The sequence below is a fragment of the Silene latifolia genome, chromosome 7 (assembly GCF_048544455.1).
Source record: "Silene latifolia isolate original U9 population chromosome 7, ASM4854445v1, whole genome shotgun sequence".
Lineage (NCBI taxonomy): Eukaryota > Viridiplantae > Streptophyta > Magnoliopsida > Caryophyllales > Caryophyllaceae > Silene > Silene latifolia.
In genome coordinates, this window is record NC_133532.1 from 43,050,675 (window position 1) to 43,064,662 (window position 13,988).

At 36.4% G+C, this 13,988-nt stretch overlaps 3 protein-coding genes and 1 non-coding gene across 6 annotated transcripts; 3 read left to right on the forward strand and 1 right to left on the reverse strand.

Moving 5' to 3' along the window:
• The first annotated feature begins 249 nt into the window (after positions 1–249).
• On the forward strand, positions 250–5,441 carry LOC141592089 (uncharacterized). Of its 3 annotated transcripts, none has more exons than XR_012521042.1 (7): positions 252–523; positions 2,345–2,403; positions 2,497–2,759; positions 3,033–3,107; positions 3,188–3,250; positions 4,814–4,931; positions 5,178–5,441. XR_012521042.1 is itself a non-coding variant. In XM_074412675.1 (6 exons), exons 1-6 carry the CDS (start codon positions 417–419, stop codon positions 4,856–4,858), a joined length of 612 nt encoding a protein of 203 aa, XP_074268776.1. In that variant the 5' UTR covers positions 250–416; the 3' UTR covers positions 4,859–5,140. The 3 variants fall into 3 exon arrangements, 1 of the variants encoding a protein (XP_074268776.1); XR_012521043.1 differs by having other exon boundaries at positions 5,200–5,441; XM_074412675.1 differs by lacking the exon at positions 5,178–5,441 and having other exon boundaries at positions 250–523; positions 4,814–5,140.
• Positions 5,442–5,968: 527 nt separating this feature from the next.
• Positions 5,969–6,041, forward strand: TRNAK-UUU (transfer RNA lysine (anticodon UUU)). Its single transcript has one exon. It is a non-coding gene; the product is annotated as a tRNA-Lys (tRNA).
• An 832-nt stretch (positions 6,042–6,873) lies between these two features.
• On the forward strand, positions 6,874–9,809 carry LOC141592087 (RPM1-interacting protein 4-like). Its single transcript, XM_074412673.1, has 4 exons — positions 6,874–7,040; positions 8,176–8,877; positions 9,129–9,290; positions 9,468–9,809. The coding sequence occupies exons 1-4, from the start codon at positions 7,035–7,037 to the stop codon at positions 9,486–9,488; spliced, it is 891 nt and encodes a 296-aa protein (XP_074268774.1). The 5' UTR covers positions 6,874–7,034; the 3' UTR covers positions 9,489–9,809.
• Positions 9,810–10,289: 480 nt separating this feature from the next.
• On the reverse strand, positions 10,290–12,812 carry LOC141592088 (cell division control protein 45 homolog). Its single transcript, XM_074412674.1, has one exon. It carries the CDS (start codon positions 12,487–12,489, stop codon positions 10,636–10,638), a length of 1,854 nt encoding a protein of 617 aa, XP_074268775.1. The 5' UTR covers positions 12,490–12,812; the 3' UTR covers positions 10,290–10,635.
• Between the last annotated feature and the right edge of the window lie 1,176 nt (positions 12,813–13,988).

The following is a 13,988-nucleotide window of genomic DNA, read 5'->3' on the forward strand; positions in this document are numbered from 1 at the left end:
TACCACTTGTTTATTCATTTTCAAACAAAGTGATTAATTTAATAATTCCTTATGCAACTTAGTTGTATCTCACAAGTCATTGGCTCCACCGAAAATGTCTTAGCATAGTGGTTAAGATGGAGATATTGTGGTATAGGTCTTAAGTTCAAATCTTTCTTTCTTGTATTGTAATGAGATTAGATGCGCGGTAAAAAAAAAAAAAAAATTAGTCATTCATCCCCAATTAAATCGTCTTTGGAAGAAATAACTACACTTCTCAGTTCGCATTTGTTTAAATCCCTCTTTTGTCCCTCCCTCCTTTCTTTTCTCCACTACGTACTAAATCAAAGTTTTCCCCAAAATCTAGGGTTAGGGTTTCTGTAAACCTCTCTCAAACACCAATCGAACTCTTCTACCTTCAATTATTCGTCATAAAGATGTACGCTGATCGGATTGAAGGCGATTCCAAATCGACAATTAGAGATAGACTTAATGGCAACTCTTCTAGCAATTCTCTCACCCGTCGTAGCGTTACTGGCAAAAGGTTTTGCTACTTTCAATTCATTTTTCTTTTTCTTTTTGTTTATTTAGGTCGAAGGATTGATTTTAAGCTTGCATTTTTAGTTAATTTTCTCTTTTCGCGGTGAGATTTGCTACAGTTTGTTATGTTGGATTATAATTTGTTATTTTACATTGATTGATTGATTGATTGATTTGCACAATGTTTTGAAATTGCTAGTTGTAGAGAATGTATTGTGTATTTATTTTTATAGTGTTTGGTCAAATGTGTGATACTAGTGCTAAGAGATACACTAACTACTTTACGGACACGAAGATGCGGTTTAAGTACCTTGGTGCGTCTGAGTTCGCTGTACGCTTTGTGCATTTTCTGCGAGTGCGGATAATAGAGGTTGAGATTTGGGATGGATTGGGACAGTTGGTTGTGGAACACCAACATAGTAATTGGGGCAGTTGGTTTGTTTTGACTAGTGATCATTTGAGCAGTCATGTTTTTTAAATAAAGGTTCAATATTGTGATAACAGATCCTATTATTTGATGCGTAGAGAGGATGGTAAGTTGTCTTTTAGACTTAGGAAGAAAAAGCAGACCTAAGTTGATTAGCTTGTAATTTTTCGGGTTTCTTGCCAGGCTGATATATTCAAAACAGGTTGCTCATCTATCAATCTATCTTGCTGCCCTTGGAATTGATTGATGTTGACATTAGGGTTTTGTTGTTTTTTATGCCTCATAGGAATATTTAGATGGTTCTACTTGTTACAGCATTACAAACCTTCAGCTTCTTTGGGGCAAGGATTTTGAAACCCCCTTGTAAGCAGTAGCTGCTTTTGTAGAGATGCTATGCAAATGACAGATAAAGACCCCCCGAGTTTACTGTAATACTGTAATGGAAGTATTACACAAATCAAACGCACATAAATCCGCAAAAAGTCACAAAACAGCGCATCTCCGTAGCACTCTCCATATTTATTTGTCCTTTAAATTTGGTCTTGATGAAGTCCATCCAAAATTTATGATACATCCCTTCCTCTTCCGTGATGATAGTTAGCTCCATCTTTTAGATCCCATGTTTGTTGGTTGGAACTTAGAACAAGGTGAGATGAGATATTTCATAACCATATCAAGAGCTCTTTGCCAAAGACTCATTACTCTTTGGTTATGGATTATAATGGAATAAATCAAAATGGCTCACTAAAGTGGCTGCGCTTCTTTCTTTTGTGAAGTAGCGGTCCTTCGATGCAGTTCTCAACGCAATTTCCATCTTGGGTCATTCGGAAACAGCCTCTTTGTGTTGCTAACACAAGGGTAAGGCTGCGTACATCCGACCCCCCCTTACCCCGCAATTTGCGGGAGCCATTGAAGCACTAGGGTAATGTTGTTGTATCAAGAGCTCTTTGCCAGTAGTCTTAGTGTTCAAAACTTCTTATATTTTCTTTGGCTACCTTTCACCATATTTATAGTATTTCCAAGCATTGAGAAGTCGGTGAGGCAGTTGGGATTGTAGGATATTGCCCATTTAATTATGTTGAGGCGTGTGTAGTGATGGGTAGATGAGGATGTTATAGCTACAAGGAGGCTGATGATCAGATGATACTTGCTTATCTGAATTGGGCATAATGAAATGATTTGCAATAAGACTTCTTAAATGGTTGATGTGCTTTCTTTATGGCTTGTGTATCAGACTCTTGTTTGAACCATGCCTTCTAGTTTTGTATATGTATTATGCTTGCACCTATTTGATTATTGCTTTATTTTACATGGTAAATGTCTGAATGAGGTTATTTTCTTGATGTGTTCCTTGGTAATATCGTTTTTACCCCTCTGACATGGGATGTATGCATGCAGGCAGAGACAAGATGACAAATGGGAGCATGATCTCTTTGATGACAATCGACCACACATACGTATGGATCAGCTGACATTTACATATTCTAAGTTTTCTGCTTTCTTTGTTTTATAGACAACATTGGGTTTGACACTGTCGATTGCCCTTGAAGAGCGCAAGCTCGGTGGAGGAGATCTTCGGTTGAAGCTTCAAAGGAAGAACAATCAGCAAGATACTCGAGGTGGAGGTGTGCGGGATCTGCGTGATTTGTTGTCTGGCTCAATGCACTTGCAGCAAGTTAAGAAGGATGTACCAAAGCCTAAACCTACACTTGACGCTCCGAAACCTACCAGAAGAAATGTCGTTGCTGAATCCCCTGTTGCAGATGTGAAGAAGGTTTCCAGTGCTCCTGTAAATAAGAAGCCTCTGCAAAAGGTAGACATGTGATTTTATGACCTTCATTTTGTTCATGAATTACAACAATTTGTGAATGTGTTTCATCAGTTTTAAGTTTTAGTTGTATGCAAGTTGCTTAGAGAAATAGTTGCAACAGCATTTCAATTTAGTTCTAGTATTTTTGAGGTAATAATCATGAGGTTTCAAAAGTTGTTGCTACTTGAGACGGCGTAGATATGTGTTGCTCTGGTGTTGCTGCTTTTCAGTTCATTCTTGTATTTAAATTATTTACTTTTCGTTCGGTTACTGTAGGCTGATGCTTCAGTTGATGGATTTCTTCAGTCCTTGGGACTTGAAAAGTATCAAATAACATTTCAGGCGGAGGAGGTAAATATCCTACATGTGACTAGTAGAACCCGTGTTTTTGATTTTGGAAGCTTCTATTTAATAGGGGTATGTTTCTCCAGGTTGATATGACAGCACTCGAACACATGACTGATGAGGACCTTAAAGCAATGGGAATCCCAATGGTATGGTGTTTAACATCTTTTATTTAGCTGTAGTGGGCCAGTTGCTGGACTTTGCTATCTAATCTAGTTGCTTTCAACCTATTACAGTGCGAATAGCGTTTCTAGTGCCCAGGTCAATAAAAAATTGATCTCGTATATGAAACTATGTCCTTCCACTAGAATTGTTTAGTGCATTTTACTTGAGGGCACCAGGATTGTTTGTGTTACATATTCAATCAGTTTCGTAACTTCAAAACACTTTCTTTGTCTTCAATTTGTGTGGCTTGTTTTTCAGATGAAGTTTACCTTTTTAGAAATTCTCTGTCATGTATGCTGTTACTAACATAAATAAGTGTATTTGCATACCCAGAAATTTGGAGAAATTTGGATAAATTACAGGATTTTTTTACCTTCGGTTCACCACTCAAAATTTAGATTCTTAGAAAGATTTCTTTGCTGAGGCTTCCTAGAGCAATGTTTCTAATAATGCATATTTTGTATTACTTATATTGTGACTTGTGAGACTGTGTAGGGAATTCATCTTCTGTGACTTTAATAGAGCATTAGGATAGGAAGAAGGATTTTTACATGGTTTTGATTGACTTGGAAAATGTGTGTGATGAGATACCAGAGAAGTACTGTGGTTGCCATAGAAGGGAATGTTTCAAAACTAATTCAAGCAGAAAACTAATTCATGCACTGGGTAGGAGGGTTAGGACTTAGGACTTCTTTGGACTTGGGAGGCTGGAAGGAGGGATAATAGAGATTGTGAGACGTAGAGGTGGGACTAAAGATGATTTGGATAGTGGCATGAGGTTATTTGAAATTGAGCATTTGGCTTTGTGAGAGTTGAGTGGAGGCAAGGATAGAATTTAAGAGCTTGTGTTATTATAGTTTTTTTGGGAAAATCTTACATGGTATCCCTGTGATTTCACGTTTCTTAAGTTATACCTCTCTTTTTGAACAAAAAATTTGATTGGTTATATCTCTTTGCTACGAGTTTTTTTCAAACCGAAGCTCATAAAGACGATCAAGTTGGGAAAAAATCGTCACTTACTGAACTTTGCAGCCAACAGATATGGTCAGTGAACGTTATTTGGTTACAAAAGTTTGACTTACCATAACACTTACCAGTTACCATGAGTTTAGAAAGTGACAAATATTATTTTGTTTTATTTTTTTGAAATTGAAGATCTCGTAAAGACGATCAATTTGAAAAAGAAAAAAAAAAAAAAACCGTTCCTTTCAGAGCTTGTGACAGAGTTAGACTTCTAGCCACTCAAAACTATTTTTTTTTCAAAAGGAGGGGCACAACTTATAAACTCTAAAAACATAGAGGTTCCATGTAAAGTTTCCGTTCCATGTAAAATTTCCTTAATTTTATTTTCTGAGGCTTTCACACTTCCACTCTTTCTTTATCTTTTTTCCTCTTTTTGATCTTTGTTTCCCATAGTGATTTTTCTTACCAACTTCAAATGGCTTTTTGCTTTGTTCACGGCTTTGTATCTCCTTGCTCCTTTTACTAATTTACCCATTAATAGTTTTCCGCACTTTTAAGTCCTAATTAATTTTTTACTTTTTCAGGGTCCAAGGAAGAAGATAATACTAGCATTGAATTCAAGGGGATGACCGGTTGCAATAGGGATTTTCAATATTTGTTGAAAAAGAGGTGCAGAAAGCTAGGTTTTGATTGATCTTAAAGGTTGTCTTATGTTAAAACTTGATGGATTTATGACACTGTAATCACTTCCAATCCTACTTTTTGTTTTGAGTTAAATTCCGAGCGTCTTCTTCTGCAAGCCCTCATGTGATAGATATTTTGACCAACATGTTGTTTTTGTTTTTGTACAGCTCCAAATTATATATTTATAGTATAATTTTTGAATTGTAAGGTTGTTTTTGTGAAGGACCAATTTTTGTGGTTGAACATTGCGTCCTTTGTGATCAGGTGAAAACGGTTTTAATTACAGGCAATAAAGAACATATGAAATCTGAAGTTCTCAAGATTAAGGTCCATGCCCTCTGAAAGATGAAGGTTGGTAAGATTGTATTTAGGATGAAACCATTGAGATTGGGTGCAATGGCCGATTTGATGATCATGATTGGAACGATATGAAGTTCTGGATTTCTATAATTTTATTTTTCCAAATGTGTAACATTGTTAAAGTTAAATTAGTTATGTATAACAGTGATGATTGAGGCGGTGTTAAAATCCTAATATGGTAAAGCTACGAAAGCTTTTTATGTAGTTATACAAAATTTCACAGTACTATTCATGGGTGGCTAACTATTTTGAGAACGAATCAATTTCAGCAGCTTTTAAATCGCGACGCACTGACTTGTTCAGGCCTGATTTTAGCTGCTACCTTCTGCAGTAATCATTCAATACAATTGGAGAAGTTTGTATTGACTCCGAGTTCATGCAACATTGCAACCATATGTGAGCAAAAATTAAAACACAAATACTTTACTTTCACAATATCAATATTCAAGTTGCGTCTCTTGCTTAGTTTCATTCCGTTTGACGTTTAGAAAAATTAAAACGCGAGTTTAATAATTGCTAATATACGGACCCGTGGAGTGGCTTCCTGATCATTGAGTATTCGAGTTTTGCAGCATCATGTAGTTTTACTCATTATTGTTGATGTCTTCTTTCCCTCGAGAACTGTATGTTGAACTTCTGCTACTATTATTTAGACTACTACTATAAATAAGGTATGAGAGAAATAAAGAACAGTAGCCGTCTTAGCTCAGCTGGTAGAGCGCGTGGCTTTTAACCACGTGGTCGTGGGTTCGATTCCCACAGACGGCGTTTTGCATTTTAGTTTTTTCGCTAAAGCGTATTTTGTCAACTAGACCTGAATTTGACCCTACAAATGGTTTCATTTTAATAGTACTGCCGTTAGGTGCAGCGCAGTACGGATCCTGAAGCAAAATATAAAACGGATCGACCTTAAACTCGGAACATTATCATTAGCAAAGCGGATATCAAATGTCACTTTGAAGAGACGTGAGACAAAGGGGCAAGTGGGGAGGGGTTGTGACTTGTGAGAGGTCTATTTGAAGAGACCGTCACAAGCAAGACTCTTTGATCCGAGAAAACCGTGACTCGGCTAAGGGAATATCAAAATCAACCGTCCATTTTTCTTAAGACCATTGCTTTTAGTTTGAAATAAGACGGGTAACATGTCATCATTTTACAATAAAATGTTATTTTTTGATAACATGTTACCATTATTGTTCACATCATTTTTAGGGTAAAAAATGACACCTCTAGTCATAACATTTTGTGAATTAATTGGTTACATTTTCTTAAAAAATGGCAACATTTTATCCGTCTGACAAATAAAACCAAAAGTGTCGGTCTGAAACAAGAATTTGTGCAAAATCAAATGATAAATGTTGGAAAAGAAGCGCTGTAAGACAGACAGAAGAAAGAGTCATAGTCAAAGCAAGAACAAGAGAAGAGTGTAACTGAATTCCATGGAAAGAGAAAATGTTAGAGAAGAATTGTCAAATGTGTACAACAACACAGCTTGGCTAATTATAAACCAAGTCAATGCTTTGCATAGTAGCTAATAATTTTTATTATTTTATTTTAAATTTCATTTTATATATCAACTTAACACCCCATTTGCAACCCCCTCCTCCTTCTTTGTCCCTATACATGTTACTTAATAATTTTGGCTCTTCTTCTCCTTCTTAAACCCCATATGCTTAGTTTTCTCTAATTTCATTATTAATTATCTTAAGTTTTCTTTCCTCCATTTTTCGGGTTTTTCGAAAAATATAACTTGCTCTTCTTATGGCTGTAAGTTTCTCAAAAAATTTCATTTTTTTTGTATATGTTTTTTTTGTGGGTTTTTTGTACATCATTTATTGGAATTATCAAAGTTGCTTTTTGTTTGATAATAAAGGATCAAGAGTTTTTATTATTATTATTATTATTATAGTTTTTTATTTATCCATTATATTGAATATTGCTATGTTGATTGTTTATGATTTGTTGTTAAGGAAGTCAACTATCTGTATTATTGATCATTTACATCATGGTTGAACATTATGATTGTTAATCTTCTTGGTTCTTTGACCCATCATCACACTTTTAATCAATTAGTTTGTGATCATTTCATTATGTCATGCCCTCAATGAGGTATAAAATCATTGATCAGGATTTAACCGTCTACTTAAACTTTTGGTTGGGATGATTCCGCACTCTGATAGTACTGATAGCATATTAGAGGATGAACATCGCGTTTAAGAGTTTAAGATGATGGTTGAAGCTCAGCTCGCTCAATGATTTTATATCTTAAGATAGCTCTGTAAAAGTTTCATTTTGGGAGGAAGCTTTGAAGTTTGAACAAGCTTGTATGTGAATCTTATTAGTGAATTATAATCCATTTGAGAATTTCATAAGATTGCTCACTAAATTGTCTATGCCCTTTATAGTTTATACTCCCTTCGTCCCAATCATTTGTTTGGCTTTGATTAAAATACTCCTCACAAAAGAATATAAAAGGCAACCAAATGATTGAGACAAAGGGAGTAGTAATCGACTAATGCAGTTTTGAGATGGATCATTTAAAATCGGTTTCTTTGCATTTGAGGGTCATGTGAACATTTGATCCCTTTAACCCGCTGAAGGTATTTAGGCAATAACTTTTGACAGACTATGTAATGGTGTCGTTGCTGTGTGTGTCGATCCACTTGATTAACCAAGTTAGTAGTGCTTCCTTGATTTCCTTCCGGTCCCATAAGAACTAACGCAGCTCGACTCAGTTAGAACGTAATATTAAGGATACTCCCCTCCTTGGTTGAATAAACAATGGTCATTGTGTTATATGGGCTGTTAAATAATGGTCATTGCGTTACTGGTTCGTATGATCTGCAATTATGCTGTAATTCAATTATTATTGATGATAATTTTGGGTTTGTAATGCCTGCAGTCCAAAGTCCCTAAGTTTGGTGCATGGGAAGGAGGAAATGAAAACTTCACAGTTTACTTCGACACTGCACGTAAAACGAAGCACAACGGGATGAAAATAAATCCAAATGACCCTGAAGAAAACCCTGATTTGTTTGGAGGCTCGGCCCAGGCTCAGGCTCAGGATGGTACATCTCAAACCAGAGCTGATGAACAAAGGAAAACTAAGCATGCTGGGTCCTCAGTGGCTGAGAACACCCCGGCTCAGACTCAGAATGGTCCATCTCAAACCCGAGCTGATGGACAAAGGAGAACTAATCAAGGTGGGCCCTCAGTGGCTGAGAACAAGCCTCAGGCTCAGGCTCAGGCTCAGGCTCGTCCAGGTCCCAAACCTCAGGTGGGTCGGGCTAAGGTGCCTCAGTTTGGTGCTTGGAATGGGGGAGAAGGCGCACAGTACACCGCTTACTTTGATACTGCCCGGAAAACTAAAAACGAGGGTGGTGTTGAACCTGTGATAAACCGCGATGTGAGTGACAAAGGTCGAGAACGGGACCCACCTGCAACAAAAACGAGGGTCGAGCCTAAGGAAGATGTTTCAAGAAATTCTGGCCGGGGATCGACATCTTCTGAAAGTCTTGGAAAACAAAATTCTGGGCCTAAAACACCAGTCCATCCTAAAGTGACTCCTCAGACTCGAACTAGTGGTGGACGAGGAAATCAAGGCGTAAGTACTCTTTTTCCTATGCGGAAATTTCAATCAAGGAAATCAAAACTTGATTTTAATCCTATTAAGTTGATAGTTCCTCAAAATTTCAATCTATGTTTTCGGCCCTTGAAATGTAAAACCTTGGCTCTGCCACTGTCAACATTAATGGTACTATAATTGACTGCACGATCAAATTCAAAACAAATATTCGCGATTATGGTAATTGTGTACCTTATCGTAACAACTCCATTTGATTTTTTTCTTTTCAGGCAACCATTCCACAGTATGGTGTTTGGAATACTGACCCTTCACAAGCTGAAGGCTACACTGTTGCCTTTGCTAGGGCTAGAGAAGAGAGGAAAACACCGCTCCACAGTAATGCTCCTCCATCCTACCAACAGCCACCTCAGTACAATAACCCGAAACAAGCGGTATGTATTGTATTTTGTATGCTATGATATACATGGTAAATCCAGGCAGTGACGACACTCAAATACTCAATCACAGCCGAGTTACTGTGATACTGAGTGAACTTTTTTGTTTTATTGTTTGCCTAATGTTCTGATCAGTAATCGCGTTTATCTATTTTTCTTTTGTTTATTTTTCAGAGTTGCTGCTCCATATTATGAAAGCCATACTATGTGTGATCTATGGCCTACAAAAGAACTATCTGTGCATTCGAGAGCAGGAAACCAGATGTTAAACCAGAATGTTTTTTTTCTACTTTTCGACCACTCGGGTCATTTGTATTTTGTGAAAATGATTGTAATTTTGTTTTAATTTCAGTTTATTCTTTGGCATTCACACATTATTGTTTGCTTGAAAATCTACACGACTCATATTATTAAAGGTTGATGCAAGATACTGTAGCTATTTTTATAGAGAAACTTCAGAATTCCTTTTTGTAATGTATTATGTGGACCTTTTGTTTGAAATATTTTTATAATTCTTATCTGGAAATTATGGCTATACTTGCTCAGATTCATTGCCATCTTTTGATTGAATAATGACATGATTTTACCGAAACAGTGAAAAAAATGAGTTCGAAAGAGTAGATGATTCAAAATGTAAAAGGTATTGAACCGGTGAATGTAAGAAGGATAATATAGTACTCCAATTGAATTTAAAAGGTAACGAGATATATTAAAGAATCGACCTAAAAATGAAATTGCAAAGTATAAATGAATCACAGAAAATTGATTATATCTGTTTTGCTGTACTGGCACTGGCAGGAAGATGAATGAAACCTGCATTCATTTAACATGTTTTTCTTTCATGCCGTCTTAATTTATCTTCAGTTGTCGAACCAAACTATCAATGCCAGTACATGGCTACATGTAATAAAAATTTGGTACCAAGCACAACAACATTTGATCTCAAGTACTGACATTCGACAATGTTTAACAACAATGTGGCGTACTAACATAGAATTGAAAACAAAAAACAGTAAATACTGAGGTTTGCTGAACACACAATTGACACAAACAGTGAAGCTTACACCCTGAGCCACTTTACAGAGTACAGTTACAGAATTTAAACTAGCCGGTATTGGCAGATAAAAAGACATGTCCTTGAGTTTATGAGCGATGTCAATGAATGTTTACTGCAGCTCTAGAATACATTTGGTAATCGAAGTACAGTAAATCAAATAGTAGACCTGACAGAGGAGTCATTCGATTAAAGCTGTGGTCGTGTCTTACAGGTTCTCGTCAATTCAAGTTCAGATCAGTTTTGATCCGTTCTTTTCTGGTTTGTGCTGGGTGAGTTTTGTGAGGTCTAAGTCCAAGACTTGGAAGCTAATAGCCTTTCTGTTAACCTCACCATGAAAGAATTGACAGCACCTTTATCCAAGATTATCCATGAAGATTCAAAGAGTTCGTGAAAGAACTCGGCCTGAATTTCTTGAGCAGCATTCTTAAAAGCCATCCCAAATGCATTTCCTTTTTCTGCTCCAAGTCTCGGCTTCGCTGTCACACCAACAATCAACACTTTATCCTGCTCTTGTGCTAAACAAGCACACAACAGCGGCTTCATTTGAGCTCCTTTCTCTCTAAGCGCATCCATCACGAAGAAGCAGAACTTAGTCAATGCTTGTGGGTATCCTAGTAGCTTAGTGTCTGCTGAATCTTCTAATTTAACCCACCTGAACTTCCTACCGCTTCTAATTGAGCCCCTTTTGGTTATAGCTGTGCTTCCTTGTCTTAGAATTGCACGTTGCACCTTTATTGCATTTTGCATCCCGGTCCTTAGTTGATCCAAGTTGTTTAAGGACAATGCATCATAAGCTACCCCGAATTGCTTTGAAGCACCGGGACCATCAAATTTAACAAATGATTCCAAAAGAGCTGTGACCCCAAAAACCACATCAGCAGCAGAAACTTTCGAGCTATACCCATGAAGCCGTACAAAACTTCTGTAATAGAAATCGCTTAGCCCATATTCCGGCAAAAACCTATCAAATTCATCCTTCATTTTCCTCTTAACTTCAATACTCATGTACTGAAACTTCTGTTGACAGTCAATAAGCGCAAACCCCATCCGAGCCAAGAGAAGCTTAAGCTTCTTCATCCCATTATCACTCCAAGTCTTCAACTTAGTGGCGATATAAGAAGAACACAACATAGAATCGAACAAATTCCACTCCCTTAGCAACATTAACCTAGGCTCATCCTCATACACAATCCTAGAAGAATCGGGTGCCCTAATCTTTGTCCCATCCTTAAGAGTCACTGAGGTAACAGCCTCCAAATTTCCAAGACTATTAATATGTTGCTCAAGCTCCATAACCCCAGCTTGGTACCGCTCAATACTCAACCTCTCATGAACAAATTGGTCAGTCAACGACACACAAGCCAACCATAATTGTTCATTCGAGTTCTTCCTCAACGAATGTGACAAATCATACATCAAAACACCCGATGGCTTACCATGGAAAGTACCCATTTGGTAATATTTCCTTTTCAACTTTCTAAAAAGCTTAACCGGGTCACCCTCACCACCCTCATCCGAAACCCTCCGTTTCTTCCTATTCAACCCACCATTACCACCATCCTCATCATCCTCACTCTCGCTCTCATTCTCGCTTTCCTCATCACTCTCCTCACCCTCCACCTCCTCCTCCTCATCATCACTATTCAAATCACTCACATTCGCCAACTGCCCAACATCGAAATCAAAATCATAAGTCAAATCAGCCTGTTCCTCATCATCCTTAGTATAAAGCACAACCACCTCCTCATTCTCCTGACTCAAATTATGCAAATGTATCGGTCTATGACTATCAACGACGAAAACCCTAATCGAAGGCGATAAATCCAACAACCTCCTCAAATCCCTATGACACCCCCAATTAATCAACAACATAGTTAAAGGGGTATCAACGGAAATACTCAAACTATCTTCCATATACTTATGTATCTCATTAAACGACGATACGGGATAACACGCATATTGTATCGAATCCGACTCGAGTACATGAAATATAATCTTAAGAGCACATAATGAATCCACATCTGAAGTGGAAGGAAAAATTAACAAAGGGGATGGAGCTATGGAGGTATCATCAGTTACCCGTAACGCCGAATCGCGTAATTTCGCGTAAAATGTCTCTACCTTTTGCTCTCTAACCATGATTTAATTCAACAAAAATTGAAAAGACACAAAATTTGGGGAAAATAGAAGATGGGTAATTAGAAAGTAATTAGAGCTAAGTACCTGGAAATTGTGGGATTGGATTAAAATTAGGAGAGGTGAAAATCCATGAGCTTGAATTTTGCTGAAGATTTGTGAGAGAGAATTAGATGAAGATTGAAAAATGAGGTGAAAAGAGGCGTGATTTTGATTTAGAAATTGTCCGAAATATTTTGAAAGTTGAAAATTAAGGAGGGAAACCTGAAAATTTTGGGGAAAGCGCGGAAATTTTTGAGTTTGGCGGTCGACTCACATTTGCATAATTGGCGACTCTATTTGACTAAAATCAACGACTTTCAAATCATTTCAAAAGACTACCCTATTTTGTTAAAACCAACTTTCAAATCATCTAAAAAAAAGTTGGATAAGAATGTTCAATAAAGTCATAAAGTTAGTGACTTTGTTTGCCTCACGGTCTTACGGAAGTAATGTTGAATTATCACTTACTCAAATGAATAAAACTCTAATTTCATATCCTTGATAATGCTTAAAATTTCTCGCTGAATTTGCAAGTACTACCAATTGAGTTGATAACACAAAAATTAGCACCTTTCAATTATCAACTAGTTTAATTTCCCGTGAAAATCACGACACTTCTCTAGTTTTTCATTAATACTAGGTTTGGTGTCCGGCTACGCCCATGCTACCTTTATTTACTGTTTAAATTTTATTTTCTATGAAATATGTTTCGCTAAATTTGGTTAACACATACATTTACAATTTATATCTTGAAATTATGATGAAATGTAAAATTAATCAACAAATTATGTGAAACGTTCACCACTCCCGCTGTTAATATTATTACTTTTACTACATTCCATGTTAATACTATTATGTTCACTACTTCTTCGGTTACTGTTGTTTGTTTAACTACCCCTGTTATTTTTACGGTTAACCAGATAATTTTGTCAAACTTATATATTTAAATAAATTAATATTTTCTTAAAATCGAATTGTTAGTTAATTTTTCATACTTTTACCGTTGTTCGTACTGTTACTTTCATTAAATGTTTTGTGACTACTATAGTACTATTACTTTCATGTCTCCCGCCGTCATAATTTTTTCTTTCACTACTCCCGCATTTATTATTGTTAATTTCACTACTCCCATTACTGCTAGTACGACTTTCACTACTCCGGTTGCTATTATTGTTGCTTCTACTACTCACATGGTGGTTACTATCATATCATAGTAGTTGATTATTTAATTGTATTAGAGTTATATATTTAGATAAATTTGAAATATTAGATTAGAATATTATTTAAGAGCAATCATTATTATTTACTAATTAAATTACAAATCTGATGATTATGGAATATTATATTTTTTTGGAAATCTAGATTAATTTATTTCCCTTTTAATAGTTTCCAAAATATATATATTAATATTATATTTGTGTATGTTAAATAATTAACATCTTTATACTAATTAATACCAT